The sequence below is a fragment of the Neofelis nebulosa genome, chromosome 4 (genome assembly GCF_028018385.1).
Source record: "Neofelis nebulosa isolate mNeoNeb1 chromosome 4, mNeoNeb1.pri, whole genome shotgun sequence".
NCBI classification, from domain to species: domain Eukaryota; kingdom Metazoa; phylum Chordata; class Mammalia; order Carnivora; family Felidae; genus Neofelis; species Neofelis nebulosa.
Genome location: NC_080785.1, coordinates 164,574,269 through 164,595,952, shown reverse-complemented (window position 1 = coordinate 164,595,952; position 21,684 = coordinate 164,574,269). Strand labels below are relative to the sequence as shown.

General features: G+C 53.2%; 2 protein-coding genes across 3 annotated transcripts in view; both read right to left on the bottom strand.

Annotated features, from left to right (window-relative positions):
- The window catches only part of HNRNPM (heterogeneous nuclear ribonucleoprotein M), a 40,284-nt gene extending 35,089 nt beyond the window's left edge, over window positions 1-5,195 (bottom strand). For both annotated transcript variants that reach the window (XM_058728208.1, XM_058728209.1), the window contains exon 1: window positions 5,034-5,195. In XM_058728208.1, the coding sequence (XP_058584191.1) occupies window positions 5,034-5,146 (113 nt within the window). In that variant the 5' untranslated portion in view covers window positions 5,147-5,195. The remainder of the gene's footprint in view (window positions 1-5,033) is intronic.
- A 3,806-nt stretch (window positions 5,196-9,001) lies between these two features.
- On the bottom strand, window positions 9,002-21,230 carry MARCHF2 (membrane associated ring-CH-type finger 2). Its single transcript, XM_058728198.1, has 5 exons — window positions 21,074-21,230; window positions 18,068-18,295; window positions 13,026-13,221; window positions 11,494-11,703; window positions 9,002-9,595 (listed from the first exon to the last, which is right to left on the bottom strand). The coding sequence occupies exons 2-5, from the start codon at window positions 18,241-18,243 to the stop codon at window positions 9,437-9,439; spliced, it is 741 nt and encodes a 246-aa protein (XP_058584181.1). The 5' UTR covers window positions 18,244-18,295; window positions 21,074-21,230; the 3' UTR covers window positions 9,002-9,436.
- Window positions 21,231-21,684: the final 454 nt, after the last annotated feature.

Here is a 21,684-nt window from a genome sequence, read left to right as displayed (position 1 = left end):
AGTCTTACAGTGAAAAACAAAGATGTCTCCAAGACACTTCTAAATGTACCCCGGAGAGGAAAAAAGTCAAGACTTTGTTGAGAACCACTGATGCATACTGAAGGAAGGCAGATCTAGGGCTGGGGGTAGGGAGAGAGAACTCCGAAGATTACAGAGGAGAGAAAAAACTTGTGGGTGTCATAGACGTACTTATTACACCGATTCAGTGAGGGATTCATAATACTGACACCAAGCTGCACGTTTCCAATACGTGCGCTTATTGTGCCAATAACGCCAATACAGTTTCTGAGGTTTATTTTTATTTACTTTGAGAGAGAGCACGTGTGCACAAACGGGAAGGGCAGTGAGAGAGGGAAAGAGAGAATCCCAAGCAGGCTCCGCACAGAGCCCATTTCGAGGCTCGATCCCACAAGCTGTGAGATCATGACCTGAGCCGAAATCAAGAGTCAAACAAGAGTCAGACGCTTAACTGGGCCACCCACGCACCTCAGCAATACAGATTTTTTATAAAGTTTCTACTTCTGCTTGTGGAATTTCAAACTAACTCTAATAACTTGATTTGTAACTCCAACATAAAGTAGATTTTAATTTTTTTAATGTTTATTTACTTTTGTGAGAGTGAGAGAGAGAGAGAGAGAGAGAGACAGAGACAGAGCATGAGCGGGGAAGGGGCAGAGAGAGAGGGAGACACAGAATCCGAAGCAGGCTCCAGGCTCCGAGCTGTCAGCACAGAGCCCGACGCAGGGCTCGAACCCATGAACCACAAGATCATGACCTGAGCTGAAGTCGGACACTTAACCCACTGAGCCACCCAGGTGCCCCAACATAGACTTTAAAGTAATCTTTCAGAGAGACTGAAGCCACAATAAGAGATATACCTAGACCAGCTAAACATCTTACCAATATTCTGCTTGCTAACTGGCTCTCAACTCCCAATGAACACTGTCTACTCTGGCACCCGATCACTCACCCTAAGTTCTAAACAGATGCACCATAAAATTTTTTTCTAACATTCCATCTATCTATTTCATGATACAACAAAAACCAAGCGTAAGATACCTGTTAAATACCTTCCAAGTCATTAAGATGAAGTATGTTTCCTATGGCTTATAGAACTGTTTCACTGCATTCTTTGAGCTAATCATTTTTCATGTCACTGCCCCACTGTGCTAGAATTATACTGTACCTAAAGACCACAACTAAAAAGACAGTGCCTGCTCCACAAAAAACTGCTACATTTGCTGAATCCCTACCCTCTCTTTCTCTTACGCCTCCTCCACGGCATTCAATGCTCTCATTGCTTTTAGTTTTTCAACAAAGAGTGTAGTTTGAATGGCAACCCCAACACCCTGAAAACCTGATCACATCTCCTGAGGGAAAGATTCCCTCCTCCCCCAATCCCTGCTCACATTAGGTCCTCAGCTCCTCTAATGTATTTACTGTTCACAGAACTACTCATGACTCTAGCTCTCTACCTGGCTGGTTTTTTAGCAGCAAAACCAGCATAACCTGTACCCAAGGTAGCTCACGGGGATGCTGTGAGAATCAACAAACAATCAAACAAAAAGCAGCTTGGTAGATGTTAAGCACAATATGCAAAGGAGCAGGACAGGTAACTAAGCATCACATATCCAGGTCTGAACCCCAACGACACCATCTCCTTGCTAGGCTTCAGTTCCTTACTAGCCACACTTACAGGTCTGAAGGAGACTCAGCACACAGTAACAGTGGCACTGACAGATTTCTGTAACAATCTTGACTGGGATGGATTCAGTCCTAGCCTTCTGCTGTTACATAGTGATTAAAAGTCCACCAGGGCGGTGGCTGAGGCCACCTAGGCACAGCCGCTACAGTCTACGGGAGGAGCAATTCAGCTTTCAACTCTGACTGTAAAACATGGTAATGGAAGAGCCCATCTGAGAACCCCAAAAAGAAACAACCTAATCTTTACAGAGGATCTTTGCCCAGCCATGAATAAAATCAAAGAAAAAAAGTAAAAGCAAGGAGCTGGCAGCATGCATTCAAATCACCTGGGGCCCCCATTCTAAAGTTGAGCTCACAATGTAATGTGCCTCAAAAATCCTTTTTATCAAGTATACACTTTTTAAAGTACAGCAAACACTCAAATCATTGCAAAGCAGAGAATTTGGTTTAAATAAAACACTTCCAATGACTATGTTTAGAGAGGTTACCGGGGTAGCACTGTGGAAGCAACAAGGCCCTTGGAATCAAGATGGCCACCCTAGTCTCTGGGTCAATTTCCTTAATGAGTTTTCTCAATTGTTAAAAAAAAAAAAAAAAAAAAAAAAAAAAAGAATCTTTTTCTCAGTTCTACAACAGAGTTAACGTTACCTCCCTGGGAAGCTATACTAAATACAGTTTCTTATTTTTGAAATGACCAGTCCATCTCTCAATTTTCTGATTCAGCCACAAGATTAATCTAGAAAAAGAATAGGTTAAGTCACTGATTTTAAACATATGGTGCAACCTTTACTTAACTGGGGGCGGGACACCTAAACCCACATGTAGTCCTCTAAAATGAATGCTTTTTCCCCAACAAAACATACTAAATATACTCTAACTCTGAATCTTGATTGCCTTTAGATGAAAATTTCTCATCAAAATAAAACAAGTCCTCCCACACCCAGGAGAAAAGGAACTGGAAAACAAGCTTTCCTATCCGGGGTCCTCAATCAAGCTTGCTTGCTCATTGCTTTTTTGCTGTCCAGCACACTCCACTCCTGCCTCAGACAGGCCTCAGACAGGTCAGAAGAACCGCTTCACTCAATTCCCATCCCTAAAAAGGCTTTCAAGATAAAAATCTGGATTCCTTAGCCTGGAATTCATTGCCCACCAGCTGGCCCCCAGTATTTTAGCATAAAATGCTAAAGCAGCTTCAGTTCCTTACAAATAGCAAAGCAAACACCTAAAATCCCTAGTCTTTAGACACTCTCCTCCCAGCCCCTCCCCATTCATCTTCTCTCATCCACCTCCAACAGCTCCCTGGGGGCAGGTTAAGGTTGGAGGGAGGGAGGGTGGACCCTCCAAGCTCCCAGCCGGATAATTCCTTTTACTTCTCACAACGTAATTACCCTACTACAGAAATGTAAATTGCCTCCTCTTCTGGGCAAAGACTTTATTCCAAAGAGCTCGGTTTCCTAAGCTTCCTCACACACACACACACAAAAAAAGTTTTCCACCAGCCACACGAAACCGATCTAAATGTTGCTAATTAATAGATCCTCTATTAAGCAGTCCTAAACTCTGGATTCTTTCCAACAAGGGGTATTTTCTCTCTAAAAGCCTTCAGGTTCTTCCTAATAGTCCACATCTTAAATGAATCAATCACAAAATGACCACTTGAAAATGCACAGGAAAATGGGAAATTTGAAAACTGTCCCCCAGCTGCTATAATTTATAATTTATCCAACTTCTCACCTAACATGGTTCCAGCAACACTCTGCCCTGTGATAAATGCTTTAAAAGATAAAATACGGGAAAAATATGTATCTTAAATGCCCCCAACTACGGCCCTCAAAAATCCTACAAAGCTCCCTAAACAGATGATGAAAAAAGTCCAAGTGAACATCTCTCTTTCCAGCTTTCAACAGTAAAGTATTGGAAAAACTTCCAGGATGCCTTTTCTGTTGTGATTTCTCAGGACCAGTAACCACGGTATTTTGTTCCTCTCCACCTAAGAAGAGAAAGTTTAACAAAGCTAGTGTTTACTGAATGCTCATTAACAAAGCAATTTCACTACATTCACGATCAAACTCTAGTTACGCATGTTAAAAATTTCTGGGAAGGCAAATTCACAAAGAGAAAAGTATATAAAAGTAACCAGAACCTGGGGAAAGGGAGAGAACAGGTTACTGTATAACGGCTCCAGTTTGTCTGGGAAGATGAACGTTCTGCACACGGACAAGGGACGATAGCTGCACAACATGGTGAATGCGCTTAACGCCACTGAATCGCACATTCAAAAATGGCTAAAACCGTAAATTTTATGTTATGCACGTTACCACATTTTTTTTTTTTTTTTAACTTGTGTTAAAATCAAATGTGTGCCCAGACTTCCCCCCTCCTGGCCGGACAGCTGGTGGTCACGGCCACGTCTTTCAGGTGACTGTAATCAGAATGGGTGGGTTTCCGGGGGGACACAGGATAACACTTCGAAGCTTTAATTAAACTTGAAAAACCAAGGACCCCGCACAGAGCCCCACGCTGGATTTAAAAGGTGACGAAGTTTGCAAGTGGTGAGCCCGCCTAGTGACGGAAAATCTTCCCCTGGAACACGGAAGAAGTTTCTTTCTTTTCCGCCACTCTTTCTTGTTTCTAAGGGCGAACACCGAGCAGCAAGGGCCGAACTCTCTACAAATACGTACTGCGCACCTGGGGAGGAGCGAAAGACGCGCCGAGGGACTCGGGCCGGAGCCACAGCGCAGGGCTAGCGCGGTTCTGGCCGAGGCACTTCCCGCGGGGCGGGGGAAGGGGAAAAGGAAGAGGAGGCGCCCCGAACCGGCCTCGCGGTCCCGGCCGAATGAAATCTACCCGCCGCGGCTGCCGTTTACCGAGGCTCACCGCGCGCGAAACCCTGCGCGCGCACTCCCTCCCCTCCCCCCACTTCACGGATCGGGAAACTGAGACCACGGACGGTGGGGGAGGGGGGTTGTGAAACCACTCAACCCAAGGTCACCCGACAGGCGAGCGGGCCACGGACTCTGCGACTCCCCGGGCCGCGCCATCATCCCCGTGCGCAGCGCCCCGGCCGCAGGCCTCGGCGTCGGGCCCGGCCTAGAGGGACCCGCGGAGCGGAGGACCGAGGCCTGCGAGGAGGGCGCGACCCTTGAGGCGTCCACGGGGTCGCCGGGCTTCACTCCTCACGGCCTCGGCCGCCCCCACCCTCGGAAGGCCCGGCGGGGAAGGCCCGGGCCGAGGCCGCGCCGGTGGGAGGCCGCCAACAGACCTAACGGAGCCGCCGCCGGCCGCCGCGAAGATGACCGGCCCGGGACAAAGAGCCGTGGAATACTCACCCCTTCGGGCCCGGGGCCCCGTTGCCACTTGGCACGCCGGGCGTGCCGCTCTCCTCCTCCATTTTAGGTTCCGTCGCCGCCACCTCGGCCGCCGCTTCGACCCCTGCCGCCATTTTCTCCGCGTCTGGGCTTTGTGTGAGGGTACGGGCTGCGCGGCGCTGCGCCTGCGCGCTCACGTGACTCGGCGCGACCAGTAACGCCTGCGCGCGCAGGGACCGGCTCCCGCCTCGTCCCCTCCCGCCACGGGCCACGCCCCTGCCCCGGGCCACGCCCCCGCCGCGCGCAAGCGCACACCGGCAGCTGTTATTCATTCATTACGGCGACGAATTTGCTTTAGGCACCTATTGGATACTCCACCAGCTCTCCAAGTCTAGCAGGAGAGTATCTCCCCACCTCCCCACCTGGACCTACTCATTCCCAGCTTTCTGTAATCAGAGCTGGCGCAGAGGCAGCGAGAAAGTTCTGTTTCCTAGAATATAGAGGAATTAGCTAGGCTAGGAGGGCAGGATACTGGTCAGGCCAGGCAGAACTGCTGTGCAAAATGCTGTCTCCCTAAGCAAGTATCATCCTGCACCAAGAATATCTGTGGCCTTTGTCTGGCCTGTCTCCCTACCACATTGGGAGCTCCTGGGTGCAGAGCTCGTGGCCTATGTTCCTCTCACTGAACCCATTAACCAAAAACCAAAACATGTAGCTGAGGACTTAGCATGTGCTCACAGATGTTTCTTTTTTTTTTTTTTTTTTTAATTTTTGAGTTTATTTATTTATTTTGAGAGAGAAAGAGAGGGAGGGACAGAGAGAAGCCCAAGCAGGCTCTGTGCTGTCAGCTCGGAGCCCAGCGAGGGGCTGGATCCCATTGGACGGAGAGATCATGACAACCCCAAATCAAGAATCAGATGCTCAACCGACTGAACCACCCAGGGGCCCGAATCACGGATGTTTCTTGAGTGAATGAAAAAGCAAGAATCCAAACATGATGGAAGAAATTAGTCACAGGCCAGGAGAGTCCCTTAACTGGGGCCCCTTTCTGCCTACCCCTGGATTCCTTTGTCCTGAAGGCTTGACTCTGTCCAGAAACAGGTTTTCAAGGGCTGTTACAGGATGTGTCATGAGGGAAACCACATTGGTTTGGGAAGAGGCCAGAGCCCAGGAGAGTATTTAGAGGCCTCAGGCTCCCTTTCCCCACAGCACCTCCCTCCCCAATGTCTCTGGAACTTTGAAGTGCTTCGCTGGATCTCCCAGAAGTTTCCATCCAACCATCAAGCTCTCTCTGGGCTTACAAAGGGAAAGTTCTCTTTACCCCTTCTCTACACGTCATCAAACTCTGGGGGAATATCTCATCTGCCACACCCTCCTAGCTGCTTAAATCTTCCTGGTGATTCTGACCCAGGCTGAGAATTCCAGGCCCAGAGAAGAAATCCAGTAGCCCAGCCTGACAGAGGGTAGGCCCCACTCCCACATGGTTCCCAAACTCCTGTGTCTCACAAAATTTCCTCCTATCACCCATCTTCAAGGACCTCCTCCTCCCACACCCCCTCTGCTCTACTAAAATCTCCTGGGCACACCCCCTTCTTCTGTGGCCCCACTGGAATCTAAGCTTTACCATTCTCTCCCTAGACTGTAGGGGGCAGAAGGAGCCTCACAAACCTCTGAAATATCCCCTTGTTCAGCGCGGCTCAGACAGGGTGGAGGAGACCATAACAGTCTAAGAGAAAGAGGGAGCAAAGTCCGAATCAAATGCAAAGCAACAGGGACAAGAAGCCACCTGGCTCTCCACTCCCTTCTCCTGCAGTGTGACTGGAAATCAGGGATAAGCCAGGCCCTGGTTGAAGAAACAAATTCTTCCAGGCCAAGCTCCTAGGGGCTGGGGGCTGGTTGACTTAACCCAACACTGCCCCCAGGAATTTTGCAGTCTCCTGAACTATTATCTTCTTCACACTTTCCTTTGGCACACATTCTTTCCCTTTAAAGAAAGAGGCTTTTGGGGGCGCCTGGGTGGCTCAGTTGGTTAAGCGTCCAACTCTTGACTTCAGCGCAGGTCATGATCTCATGGATCCTGGGATCGAGCCCCGTTTCAGGCTCTGCGCTGTTAGAGGCTCTGCTTGGGACGCTCTCTCTCCCACTCTCTCTGCCTGTCCACTGCACGCACGTGTGCAAGTACACGCTATCAAAATAAGCATTAAAAAAAATATATGCTTTTAAATTCTACTTTACATCACAGCACATACTGAAAACTTGCTAAAATAGCTTATTGTGAAAAATAAGAGGATGATGCTGTTAAAGTAGAAATTCAGTCATGCTCACTGCCAACAGCTCTGAGCCTGAGACTTGCTCTCTCTTTTGCAAGGGTTAAGGGTCATTAAAGACCACCTAGCACCAAACTACATACTTCTCCTCACTTTATATAAAAGTGTCAGAAGAGGGGTGCCTGGGGTGTCTGAGTGGCTCAGTCAGTTAAGCGTCTGACTTCGGCTCAGGTCGTGATCTCACAGTCTGTGAGTTCGAGCCCCACGTCAGGCGCTGTGCTGACATCTCGGAGCCTGGAGCCTGCTTCGGATTCTGTGTCTCCCTCTGTCTCTGCCCCTCTCCTGCTCATGCTCTGTCTCTCTCTGTCTCAAAAATAAATACAAATATTAAAAAAGAAGAAGAAGAAGAAGAAGAAGAAGAGAGGTGCCTGGGTGGCTCAGTTAGTTAAGCGTCTGACTCTTGATTTTAGCTCAGGTCATGATCTCACGGTTCATGTGTTCGAGCCCCTCATGGGGCTCCGTGCAGACGGTGAGGAGCCTGCATGGAATTCTCTCTCTCCACCCCACCCCCCCCAAAATAAACAAGTAAACTTAGAAAAAAAAAGTGTTAGAAGAGATTTGCAAAGGAAACGACTTTCTCTTTTCGTGATGGCACATCCTGGGGCTTCTGCACTACCTTCAGGAGAAGCACTCCAAAGTTGCCCTGAGAGAGCGGGTGCCAGACCTGTGTAGAGTAAAAAGCTGCAGAGGGCCCTGAGCACTGGCCGAGCTGAGACACTTGGGGACCATCCGTTCTGCAGACCACCAGAAGCCTACAGTCATGCTCACCTTTCCTGCTGCCTCTCTCCTGCCCCGCTGCCCCTCAATCACAGGACTCCAAGCGCGGCTCATCTGCCATTGGGCTCCTCCCACGGACCAGGCAGGTGTCAGCCTCCAGGCCTTTGCCCTTTGCTGTTCCTCCCCCCGCCCCCCTCCCAAAGGCCAGGCTGGCTTCCCCCTGCTGTTCATCTAAGGCAGAAAGGCTTTTTCTCCCTCTCTGGGTGACCCATACACCAGATGGGCATTCATGAAGAAAACAATAGAACACACCAGACACTAAGCCCGTCAGGGATGTGTGACCTTGGGTGAGAAACCCCACCGCTCGGAGCCTCCGTTTGCTCATCTGCAAATGGGATTAATTAAGGGAACCCCAGAACCCACCTTTCAGATCTGCTCTAAGTAATAAACGTGGCCCAATGCAGAGAACCCTCAAATGTACACAGTTCAGCAAGAGCTCAAGAAGTAGGTGCTGTTACTACCATAACCATATTTTTCTTCCTTTCCCGAGTCCTCCCGGAAGGGGAAGCAGAAAGCTCAGCACGGGGGGCCATGCGGACTGGGGGGTCAACCCTCACTCTACTTCCTAGAGCCGTGGGGGCCTTGGACACAGGCTTCCCCGCTCTGAGCCCCGGTCTTATCCGTAAGATGCGTGGTCCACTCTACGTGCAAAGTGGGAACTGTTCTTACATCTATTTATTTTAAGTCATTTATTATATAACCCTGCTCCCTGCTCTTCACTTGAACACTCAGGCTTTGCTGCTTCCGGTGTTGCGCAACAGATCCCTTCAAACCAGCTGAGGGTTCGGTTAGGTTTTTTTGAACCTCTGTATGGTCCCTAACTCCCTTCAGGTCCCAGGGGCCTCCCTTCGAGGCCTGGGTTCAGAAACGTAACTGACAAGTCCGTTTTGTCCAGCAAGGGCTCCTTTTATTCGTTCAGGGTGGGTTTTTGAAACGCAGTGCAACTTTATAAAGTCGAGGGTGCCAGGAAAGCGAGCCTGCTGGGTGCAGAGAAGCGCAAGAAGCTTGCGGAACCTCCCAGCCCCATGGGCGCCCTGGTTCACCTATGGCCACGGCTGCTGGCCCACAAGGGGCCGGGTGGACCTCAGGACGAGATCAGGGTGCCTGCTCCGTCCAAAGCTCAGGACCACGTCCATCTGTCCTCAGGTACGACGGTGTGCAAAACAATTGGAAAACATCTTCGTGTGGGATCACAAAACCAGCTCCGCCTGGGGGCTCTTGGCCTCAAAAGCATTCTGGCCGTGCAGGAAGGGTCAGGCAATTCCGTCCTTCCAAATACCAGGGCGTCGCCAGCTGTCTCTGGCCCTGCTGGCCCGGCCTTCACACGGGTGTCTCCTCTGCCACCTTCTTCAGGAGTCCAGCTGCCAGTGAGGAGTGCGGGGTGCCCTCAGAGCCGTCCGCGTCCCGGATCTTCAGGCGAACTTTCTGGTTGGTCCTTCTCCACTCGGAATACAGCTGGCAATGGTAGCGGAAGGAGACCTACGGGGCAGCGTGGGGGGGTGGTTGGGAATGCCAGCCGGCTGGTCTCCACCCCCAAGGGAGGAACACTGAGCCCCTGGGGCACCTGCTTTGGCCCAAACCAGGGCTGGGCTCATGCTTCCAGAAGCAGGGACAGCGTCCATATGTTTCTCATACAGACTGTGTACATACACCCATTCACTCTCCTTGGAAAGCTCCCCACTGACCTTCTGGACCCCTGCAAAAATGCAGGGCCCTGCAGCAGGGAGCAAGGAGCTCCCTTTCTGTTTCTCTCAGGATGGGACCCAAGTGGTACAGTCTCTCGGAAGGGATTAAATGTCAGTGGGTCATACAGTCGCCAAAACTCGGAAGCCATCAAGACGTCCTTCAGTGAGTGAATGGACAAAGAAACTGGGGGGCATCCGGACAAGGGAATATTACCCGGCGCTAAAAAGAAATGAGCTCTCCAGCCATGAAAAGACACGGAGAAACCTTAAATGCATATTACTAAGTGAAAGGAACCAGTCTGAAGGGCTACGCGCTGTAGGATTCCAACTCTATGACGTTCTGGAAAGAAGAATCTACGGAGACAGTAAAAGGATCAGTGGTACCAGGAGTTGAGGGAAGGGAGGAATGAACAGGCGGAGCACAGAGGATTTTTAGAGCAGCGAAACTATACACACACTGTAACGTATATAACTACTGTTTATAACTACTCTGTACGTATGTTATAACTATGTAACTACTGTATATAACTACTGTATATAACATACGCCATAATGATAGATGCATTTACTACCCATCTGTCCAAACCCCGTAGAATGAATGTACAGCTCGAAGTGTGAAGTCTAATGTAATCCGTGGGCTTTGGATGAGAATGATGTGTCAATATAGGTTCATCTCTTGCGACAAACGGCCTGTCGTCTCTGGTGCCATGTTGATAGCAGGGGAGGCCGTGTATGGGGATGAGGATATCCGAGAACTCTCTGGATATTCTGCTCAATTTTGCTGTGAACCTAAAGCTGCCCTAATACATAAATAGAGTCTATAAAAATTTTTTTAAATCAATGTCAACGGTTCACAGTCTTTGATCAAGCAAGTTCTGAGAGGCATTTGCACACGAGGTGCCCAAAGCAACACTGCTGATAACAGCAAAAAGAAAAAGAAAAAGAAAAAGAAAAAAAAAAAAAAAAGGAGGAGGAAGGACAGAAGGAAGGAAGGAAGCGGGGAGAAAAACAGATGGGAAAGAATCCAGTGTCCATTAAAAGGGATTAGTTCAATAAATACGGTACATCCAGACCATGAATCCCTGTTGGGCAGCTGCCTTTCTTTTTTAAAGGACGTTAGCAAAGTGAAAACAAGCAGACTGCAAAGCGATACCTATGGTTTCATACTATTTGTATGTTTAAAAAAATGCAAGTGGATGCCATGGAAAACAGTGTTTGCGGTGGGGGGGGGGGGGGATGCCCCCACACCTAGACACAAGTGGTCATACTTAAGAGGGAAGACCAGGGATCCTCTCTGAGCGAGGGTCCTCATGGCTGCTGGAAGCCTGTTCCTGTCTATCTCTCTCATTCTCCTGCTCTTTCTCTCCCAGTCTTCTGGTCTCGCTCTCCCTCTCACCCTCCCAGCCTCCCTTTCCCCTAACCCCAGCCAGTCTTGTTGGGCTCGTGTATGGCAGGGCTTACACACAACGGAGCCGATCAGGTGCCCTCACCTCCTTGCAGTGGAGGCTCACACTTGACTTGTGGCTTTCCTGGACCTTGGTTGGGCTCGGAATCCGGAGCGCCACGAGATGCTCCCACCCAGGCAGAGGCAGAGGCGGGCAGGGAGGCCCCCGAGCCATTGACCAAACTCCTGGCCTGACTGCTCTGAGCCACAGCCCCCCAGATGCCTGCTCTCCGGCTGGCAGCACTCACCAGCGTCCAGAGGACATAGATGGTGAACAGGGCGATGGTGAGCGCGATGAGCCCCACGGCCTCGAGCCGGCTGTGGAGCCGGAGGTGGTCCTGGGCCCCGCGCAGGCACAGCCAGCCCGAGATGGCAGCCAGGGGCGTGATGAACAGGAAGCACAGCATGTCACAGCACAGCGTCCGCTTCTCCGTCCGAGGCCCCGGGTCCTTCAGCCACTGCGGGGGTGGGGGAACGAGCTGCCGAGGCGGGCTACACGCGGCAGCCCCACCAGTCCCCGCCTGGGGATGGGGTGCAGGCCCATCTTGACTGGTGGGGCCTGCGGGACCAGCCCCCCGCCTGGCGCCTCCCTCTGCCCTTCCCTTCTTCCATATACTTACTGAGCCTGCATATGACAAGACACTGTACAGGCAGGGGGAAACTGGGGGCACAGGGGGACTGACTCATCTGTGCAAACTCACGCAGCTAGTCACCCACAAAGCCAGAACCGGACCCCAGGAAGTCTTGCCCCAGGGCCTGCGTGCCCTTGGCCGCTACGCTACACTGCCCGCCACAGATGAAGGGGCAAGAGAAATGGGCTTCGCTCGTGGTGGTTCTGGTGCATGGAAGGTCCCCACCTTCCCAGAGCTTCTGGGCTGGTGCGGGAGGGATGAAATGGGGTGGATGGCCAGGGAGGGGATGACCTTGCTGAGGAGGCGACAGTGAGCTGACCCGATGAGCGGAAGCAGCCATGTGAAGAATGGGGGAGACGGGGCCCCAGGCCGCAGAACAGCAAATGCAGAGGCCCTGATGTCGGAGCCTGCGGCCTGGACGAGGTACAGCAGGGAGGAGGCCCACGTGGCTGGAGCACAAGAGCGAGGGGGCGGGGGGCGGGGCAGGCCGGGGCTGCCTCCTCCACCTAGTGTTCTCCTAAGAGCCCAGCTCCCAGGTGGGGCCAGGGGCCTTTGCAGGAGCCCAGAGACCTCACTCTGCAGCGCTCTGCTGCCCCCTTCCAAGCCAAGCCCAGAGGAGCCCGAGGGCATCCATGCGGCCAGCGGTACTCTGGGGAGCAGTGTGGCAGCCACCGCGTCCGACAGTGCTCATCTCAGTCCCGACCCATGCCGCTCACGCTGAAGTCTAAGCTCCTAGGCACAGCCCACTAAGCCCAGAGTGGCTGCCGCCACCTCCTTCCAGGTTGCTCTCCTCCTCCTGTACCTCGCTTCACTCCAGCCGCCTAGGCTTCCCCACGAACACCAAACTCGTCCTGGCCCCAGGGCCTTGGCACTTGCTCTGCCCTCTGCCAGGACTGCCCTTCCCCAGGCCGGGTGCCTGGGCATCGCCGGCTCCTCATTCTTCAGGTCTCAGCTTCAGGGGTGACCAAATGAGGGAGGGGGCACAGGGTTCCCCACCCCCATCAGCTGAATCCACCGTGGGGGCGGGGCGGGGGGGCAGAAGGGAGGTCCATCCCATAGAGAAGGATCCTCCCATGCAGTTCCCTCCTCCGGCCCCATCCCTGCCCGCCTTCCCTCTGCCCACTCCAACCTCAGGCTCGCAAGCATACCTCTGTGAGGGGCCGGGGCCGCTTCTCCACTGCAAACTCCGTGTGGCACAGCTCGCAGTAGCTGGTGTTGGACGAGGAGAGCCACTTCTCCAGGCAGCTCTTGTGCACGGCGCCCAGCGTGCCAGTACAGCCACAGGGAGACAGCAAGCTCTCCCCGTTGGCTCCCTCATGGCAGATCCGGCAGAAGGGACCATCACTAGACACAGAGATAAGGCACATGAGCAAGCTGCCTGCCTATGCCTGCTTCACTACCCACTGGATCACGAGCCGGGTGGCCCCTCTCCTGCCACTCGGCAAACTCCTACTCATCCTTCAACGCCCAGCTCCAAACTCCTTTCCTTCATAAAGCCTTCCCGGATTCCCAGAGGTGTGGCGATGTGCTCCCTCCCCGGGGTTCCCGTGGCACGTTTTTAGCCCCAAGGTGAGCACCTCTTGCTCCTATGCATCCAGCCTCCTTTTCCTGCCAATACTCTCCTAATTGTCCAAAGCAACCAACCCACTCTCGACTCTTGGTCCTCCGGGACTGGAACAGAGCTGACAACAGCCCCGATGACCTCAGGCCTCATCAGTTAGAACACCACACACCCCTGGTCGTTGGGACTGATTCAGGGAACGGCATGTGTGATGAAATCAGAGTCACTGGAGATTAATTCCTGAAATTCTTTTTTCTTTTTTTTTTTTTTTTTGTCGCCCCTAAACTCCCAGCTATAGACAGCCAGGCTGATGTAAGTCTGGAGCGGCTGGCAGCAGTCTGGTCTCCACGTGGAGTCTGTGAATGATGCCAAACAGAGGAAAGCTGAGCCGGGCAACAGGAAAGACCCTGCTCTCTCAAAGACACCATCGGAGGCTCTGGATCGAGCCATGCCTGAAGACCGTGCTACCTGAGAAACCTGTGTATCCAGGGAGAGTGGTTCCCCTGCTCCCGTGTCCTGGGCTCAGAAGACGCCACTTCAGGGAAGTCTCAGCGCCAGCCTGGTCTCTGGGGATACTGGGGCCTTCCTGGGGCAGCTCAGGACCGGGGGTGTGGCCTTGGTGGGCGCAGAGGTTGTCCAGCACATGAGTCATTGTTTTCCAGACATTTCTGCCGAGAGACAGGACTGCAGGAACACACGAAGGAGGCGGAGCAGGGAGGCTGTTTTCCAGAGAACACCAGTTTCCCCTCAGAAACTGTTTTTTATCCTTTGCTCGGTGTCTCCTGCTGGGGGGGCAGAGCCTGGCTGCCTTGAAGCTGAAACCCTGCGCGGACCCTCATGGCTACTTTCTCATCAATCCTGTGCCCGGCGGCTGCCTTCCCCGACGATGTCAAAAGGCCGTTCCCAGCTCCACCCTGACCCCACACTCCCCTTGCCCAGAGTTAACAGGAAAAGGAATCCCTGCTCCGGAAAAACCAACTCCAGGAAGTGGAAGGGACGAGAACCTTGAGGAAAAGAGCCACATCAGTTGCGGGGGGGGGGGGGGGGGGGGGGGGCGGCGTCTGTCCCGGGGAACCCTATTTTGGAAGAGCCAGTTTGGAGGAGACAACACAAAATGAAACCTGCTTTATCACAGAGGGCTTATTGCGGACTGTGAGGTATTCCAAGCACAGCACATGGGCCAATCTGCTAGTCTCGTGGGGAGCCTGTGAGGACGGTGCTGGTTTTGCCCTCCTTTCACAGATGGGGAAACTGAGGCACCGCGGGGTGACCCCGCTTGTGGGAACTCACACAGCTAGCAGCCCATGAAGCGGGGATTTTTCAGGAATTAATTCCCAGGACGTCCTGGACCTGTTTGAGCTCCAGGGCCCGTGCACCCTGAGCAGCTACACTGCCTGTTCCAGATGGCAGGGCAAGAGAAATGGGCCTTGCTCATGAAGTCCTGGCAGGAAAAGAACACATATGACACAGATGACAAGGGAACGGACTGGGGGAGTGGCGGGGGCGGGGGCCTCCGTGGGGCTGCCCAGAGCACATGCCAAGAGCAAGAGAAGGGAGAGAATGAGCAGGGAAGCAGGCAGAAGCCATGCGGAAGAGACGGCAGGGGATGGCTAGGAGGAAGGGCTGGGGAAATGCTCTGGGAAGCTTCGAGAAGGGCCTGGGCTTGCTCACAGACTGGTGGGCAGAGGGCCAAAGGCTCAGGATGATAAAAGCCCTTTAGACAAACAGCAGCCTCCTCTCTGGGAAGGTGACTGTGCCCTGGTCTTCGGCCCGGACGGGCTTGGGCTGAGCTGTATCAAACATCAAAGGGGAGGGGTGCCTGGCTGGCTCAGTTGGTGGAGCATGCGTGCAACTCTTGATCTCAGGGTCGTCAGTTCGAGCCCCGTGCTGGGTGTGGAGATGACTTAAAAAAAAAAAAAAAAAGCAAAAAACAAAAACAAAAACAAAATCAGGGGGAGAAGCTATGAACAGAGAGGCCAAGGGGCAGATCAAGAGGGACAAGTGGTCTCCTGACCATTAGTGGGGTCACAGAGGGACTCTTTACTGCCTGTTGCTTGCCCCACCTATGAGGACCGCAGGACTGGCTGGAACCAGCTGGCAGGAACCAGCTTCTCCCCCTGCTCCCCCAACCCAAGCAGGAGTCCCGGGTTCAGGCCTCGGCAACGCTCAGTGACACTGGCAGGTGCCTGCCTCCCTCTGGGCCTCGGTCTTCCCAGGTGTCAGGAGGGAGGGTGGGGTGAGGGAGGCACTCTGTGCCTCTCAGAAACCCCACGGAGGGAGACCCCAGCTTTGGTCAGCCTTTTCCTAGGCCCCCAACCCCACCAAATGTCCCCGGCCCCCAGCCTGGCTTGACCAGCACAGACTCTGTCCTGCCTTCAAGGGGGCTTGTGGAGATGCAGACATAAAAACCCACGCCCTGGAGGACACCCAGGGCACTCTCCACGTCATCTGGGCTCAGGTAAGGCTTCCTCAGGAAGTGACGTCAGGCGGAGACTTGGAGGGTGAATGGCAGTGAGCCTCCTCCAAAGCACTGTGAGGCTCCCATCTGCTTCTTTTTAGGTTTGAATGAATGACTTATGAATTAATTCTGACACACCCTACGACACGGATGAGTATGGAAAACACTGAGTTCAGTGAAACGAGCCAGTCACCGGAAAAACTACTGTACGAATGCATTTAGATGAGCTCCCTGGAGGAGTCAAGTTCACAGAGAAAGTAGATGGCAGGTGCCAGGCAGGGTGTCATGGGGACAGACGTTCAGTTTGGGAAGATGAGAAAGTTCTGGAGATGGATGGTGGGGATGGGGGTACACCCGTGAGTGTGCCCAACGCCACTGAACTCGACTGTTTCTGGGGCGCCCGGGGAGCTCAGTCAGTTAAGCGTCCAGCTTCGGCTCGGGTCATGATCTCGCGGTTCACGAGTTCGAGCCCCTCGTCAGGCTCTGTGCTGACAGCTCGGAGCCTGGAGCCTGCTTCGGATTCTGGGTCTCCCTCTCTCTCTGCCCCTTCTCTGCTCACACACTCTCTCTCAAAAATACATAAACATTAAAAAAAAATTTTTTTTTGGTAAAGTATTTCAAGGCTGGGCACCTGGGTGGCTCAGTCAGTTGAGCATCCGACTCTCGACTTCGGCTCAGGTCATGATCCCAGGGTCGTGGGATCAAGCCCTCCACACAGAGCGTGGAGCCTGCTTGAGATTCTCTCTCTCTCTTCCCCTGCCCCTCTCCACCTCTCCCCCTCTCGAGTGCTCTTTCTCACTAAAATTAAAACAACAACACAAAAGTTAAAAAATAAAATAAAATAAAAAGTATTACAATGGCATATTTTATATTATATATATACACATATATATATTTTTTACCACAATAAAAAAAATTGGAGGGGCACCTGAGTGGCTCAGTCGGTTGAGCATCCGACTCTTGATTTTGGCTCAGGTCATGATCTCACAGATCCTGAGATCAAGCTCCGAATCAGCTCCACACTGACAATACGGAGGCTTCTTGGGGTTCCCTCTCTCCACACTCTCCCCCCACCTCCCTCTACTCTCACTCTCTCTCTCAAAATAATTAAATAAACTTTAAAAGGACTAGAAAAACACATGAATTAAACCTTATTAAGAAAAAGATGTCATTTAGACTTTTGTTTCCTTAGCCAACTGCTCAGCTATTTTCAATCTAAATGAGTTAAAATGGGGTGGCTGGCTCAGTCGGTGAAGTGTCTGATTTTGGCTCAGGTCATGATCTTGAGGTTCATGAGTTTGAGCCCCATGTCGGGCTCTATGCTGACAGCTCAGATCCTGGAGATTGGTTGGGATTCTGTGTCTCCCTCTCTCTCTGTCCCTTCCCTGCTCATGCTGTCTCTCTCTCTCTCTCTCTCTCTCTCTCTCAAACATAAATAAACATTAAAAAGAATTTTCTTGAGTTAAAATGGATTCGAGGCAGACACTCTCTCCTTTGCTGTCTTACCCACCGCTCCCTTGTGGCGTATTCAATAAACTTCTATCTCCTTTTAAAATAAATAAACAAATGAATAAACCAATTAATTAAATTAAACTAAATGGATTTGAATTTGTGTGGGGTTTACTTCAGACGCTTTTCCTTGGGAATGATGACAAGTTGGCAAACCAGGCAGGGTCAGCTCACATATGGGTCTGGAAAGCCGGCACTGAGGCTTAAATCCTTTTATCGAACACATACACATTGGCAGACCCGCGAGCAGACGCTTTATGTGAACCACGGCAACGACCTCTCAGAACAACGCAATGGGGAAAGTGTCCCCATCTCGGAGACGAGGGTAGAGTGACCTGTCCCGGGTCCCCAAGGGAGACAGGCTGGCAGCAGGATCTGAGCCCGGCCTGCCCTGCTAGCCACTTCTATATAACGCCTCTCCAAAATCTGAGCTACTCACCCACGGACGTCTAATCTTCAGACGTCAGCTGACAATCTGGAATTTCCACTTTTCCTGAAGAACCAGAAACCAGACCTGGCCAGCCTGGGCCTCTGCTTCCACATGGCGGTTATGATCGGGGGCCCCCACTCTCTGCCCACCTGTTCCCTCTAGATGATTCTGACCCCAGGCTGGGAGGAAATCGCTTGGCCCAGGCAAAGACACCTGCTCGGTCACCACTCACCTTGACGTGTCTAAGGCTCGGATCACGGTTGAGAGGAGCCGGCCGTCCCTTGAAGTCACCTGCGCCACATACTGAGGTGGCCCGAGGCCAGTGGCCTCCACGACCTTGGAGAAGGCAGGGCTGCCAGAGCAGTCACACAGGGAGCCAGGGAGGTGGCAGCAGTCACCAGTCGTCATGGCCACAGGGAGCCCTGCGTCCTCAGGGCCCGAGGCCCATGGTCCCAAGAGCCTGGGGAGAGGCCCGGCAGGGAAGTTAAGGGAAAGGTTTTCGAGCCGAACATTGAGCGGGGCTTCAATCCAGCTCTCTGAGCCTTAGTTGCCCAATCTGTAAAATGGGGCTCTATCGGGGGGCTGTGAGGATTCAAGGAGATGCCACTTGCCCTGGTGCACGACAGGGGCTTGGTTATATTATCTCTGACTCCCCTGAGAAAAGTCAGCCAAGCCCAGCCCTCAAAGCCAATCACCTCTCTAGACACGGTAACAGCACCTCACAGTTAGAGTGCCTGGTGTGTGGCTGGCCCCGTGCTTGGTGCTTCCTCGGGCTGGAACCATGCCCGCCAAGCACATAGACGCTTGTCCTCCATGGACTGGATTTCTGGGGCTTGGCTCAGAGCAGGTGAGCCTGCCTTTGAGTTGGGCAGAACTGGGCTGGAAACCTGGCCCCACAGACCAGGACGGTGCATCATCTGATACCTCCTTGGTACCTCAAGCCATCGGGAAAATGGCCCAGGCTGGAGAGAGCTACGGCAGGCCTCTGTCCCCACCAGGGCGGCTGTCCCGAGCCACGCCTGTGTCCTCGAGGAGAAGCAGTGGCCGATGGAGCCCTCCTAGCCCATCATGCCCTTCTGGGGCCTCCACACTTGGGCCACTGCCGGCCAGATAAGCAAGTATCAGCCCAGAAGCAGGAGGAGCGGGAGGAAGGCTGTGTGACCTAGATAACATCCTCAGGGCAGCGGAGGGAGGGCCGTGGTGTTGTCCTGTGGTGTAGGCTCCTGTCCCTCCCGGGTGCCTGCAACCAGAACCTCCGTCAGGCTCAGAGGTCAACAGGGAAGCCTCTGGGCTACCCGAGAGAATGCACACAGAGGGGAATCCGTTCTTCCAGCCCCGCCCCAGGCATCAGCCTTAACATTCCTGCAAGTGATTGGGCATTACAAGAACCAGCACGGCTCCTGGATGTTAAGTTCTGCATTTCAGTTACTATTGGGGGTTAAAGGTCATCAGGAAATCCGCTAAAGCAAGGCCTGAAAATCACCCAAATTCCGACAGCAGCTCCGTGGAGGGCCTACCACACGGGGCGTACTGAGAAGCTCACTGAACTCCAAATAGCTGCTGTTAAGTGTCCCCTTCAAAGGTCGCCTCCCTGGAGAGGCCTTCCCTGAACTCCCTGGCCAAAGGGCCGCAGGCATCCATATTACTGAGCTCGTCGAATGTGTCCCTCTCTGAAGCGTTCTTATTTATTTCTTCATCTACCTGTGGACCCACATCTGCCTTCCGTCCTTCAGTGAGTTCTGGGAAGGGGGGACCCAGTCTGACATGCACTCCATCGTCCCCAGCGCCTGCCCTGGGTCTGGCACAAAGTTGCCGCATTAATTTCTCAGCCCCCCAATCGGTGGGGAGAATCAGCCCTCTTGACCCCCATACCTTGGTCCGCCAACGCCCATGGTGGGAATCAGAGATGGTTAGAGGCTAGAGGTTTGTGCAAACCACAGAGGCCCGGGCTTGGAAGGGGCCAAAACTCAAGGCTCGACTCAGCTCGGGGGCTGCTGGGCTGGGAGCGTGAGCCAACGTCCCAAGCGAACTTGGCCCAGTGCCTGGGGGATAGATTTCACTGAGTCTTTCCAACAAACATACGACAGAAGTGTAATATTTACCCCCATTTGACAAGTGAGGAGACTGAGGCTCAGAGAGGGGCAGCTACTGACCCAAGGTCGCACAGCGAACAAGGGACAGTACCCAGATTCGAATTTAATCCAGTGAGTGCGTCTGGGACTCAAAAGACCTGGATTCTTTTAAGTCTTGACTCCATCACTGATGCTGTGTGTCCTGGGACAGGCCACTCTGCCTCTCTGGGCCTCATCCTTCTCTTCTGTCAAATAAGTTGAAGAAGCCGGTAGACTGTTTGCTGAGAAAACTTCTTGAGAAGGAGCCCCCAGGCTCAATTCCTCCAGAGAAGCGTCTAGGCCCATCTGGGGTGGTGCTGGGGCATTGCAACCTGCCCAGCCTTCTTTTCCCGAGAGCAAGAAACTAAAGGAAGAGGAATCAGAGGGCCCCTAACTCCCTACGGTGTCAACTCGGGCAAACTGCTTCACTCTCTGGGCCTCAGTTTTCTCATCTGTAAAATGGGGGTCATAATGATATCCAGCTCCTACACGCATAATTATTAAGAAGGGTTTACTCCCTGCTCTGCCCTCATTTGCTGTGTGGCCCCAAGGGAAAGGACTTGCCTTCTCTGAGCCTCAATTTCTTCATCTGTATAACAGGGAACGTTTCTAGTACTTCGACCTCTTATGGTCCCTGGAGGATTAAATGAGCTAATCGTATCAATTCTGACCACCTTGTTTTGGGCATCCCCTAACAGCCAGGCACTCTGCTAAGCAAGTCCTTTGTATCCAGTGCCTGGGTTATTACAATATTTACTATTTTCCAGGCAGAGCCCCACTGAGAAGGAGGTTGGGGAAGGCACTTAGTGACCGCCTACTGTGTGCAGGGCTCTTTCCTCATTCACCACCTTCTGAATTCTCCTAACAAGCCCCCATTAGGTTGGCGCTGGGATGACCCGGTTTCACAGACGGGGAAATCGAGGCGCGGAGAGGCACCTACTGTGTGCCGGGCCTCAGGGACCTCACGCCGACCCCGAGACCGGAACTGCGATCCCCTCGTTCCAGGGAAGGCTGAGGCCGAAGAGTCTGAGCCCGATCGTCCCGCTCGGGAGCCAGGCTCGGGCCTCGAACCCGGGGCCACCCTGCGGATCCGCGCCCCCCGGCCCCACCCGCCCGCCCGTGCCTACCTGATCCGCGGCCGGGCCGGGCGGCCGCGCAGGCCCCTTCGCTAGCCCCGGCCCTGGTCCCGGCCCGGCCGGTCCCCTCAGCGCCGCTAGCTTCGCTCGGGCCGGCACCTGCGTCCGGACACCGCCCGCCGAGCCGACGGTGCGGCGGACCAATGGCGACCGCCTCTCGCCCGCATGAGCCAATCGCCGTGCACGTCCCGCCCTAGGAGGCGGGGCCGGAGGCGACGGGGACGTCCTGGGCCGCACAGGCCCCGCGGCGCCGCGGCTGCTGGCTCCGCCCCTGCCGCGTCCTAGCTCCGCCCCCAGTCCCGGCTCCACCCCCAGCCCTCTCCCCGCCCCATCTTGGCAGGGGGCACGAGCGGGGTTGGTGGCGCCACCTGCCGTCGACCGGTGCCAGCTAATAAATAAAACCGTTACAGAAATGAACGTGACTCATAGCAGAGGGATTTGTAAGTGTTCATCACCTCCCTTATGTTTCTCATTAATTCTGGGAGAGAAAGTGAGAGGAACCGAATGATCACACTTTACAGAGGGAAAGCAGCCCAGAGAGGATGGGGGCCATGGAAGAGCCTAAAGCCAAGGTCATGTACTCATCATTCACTTATTCATTC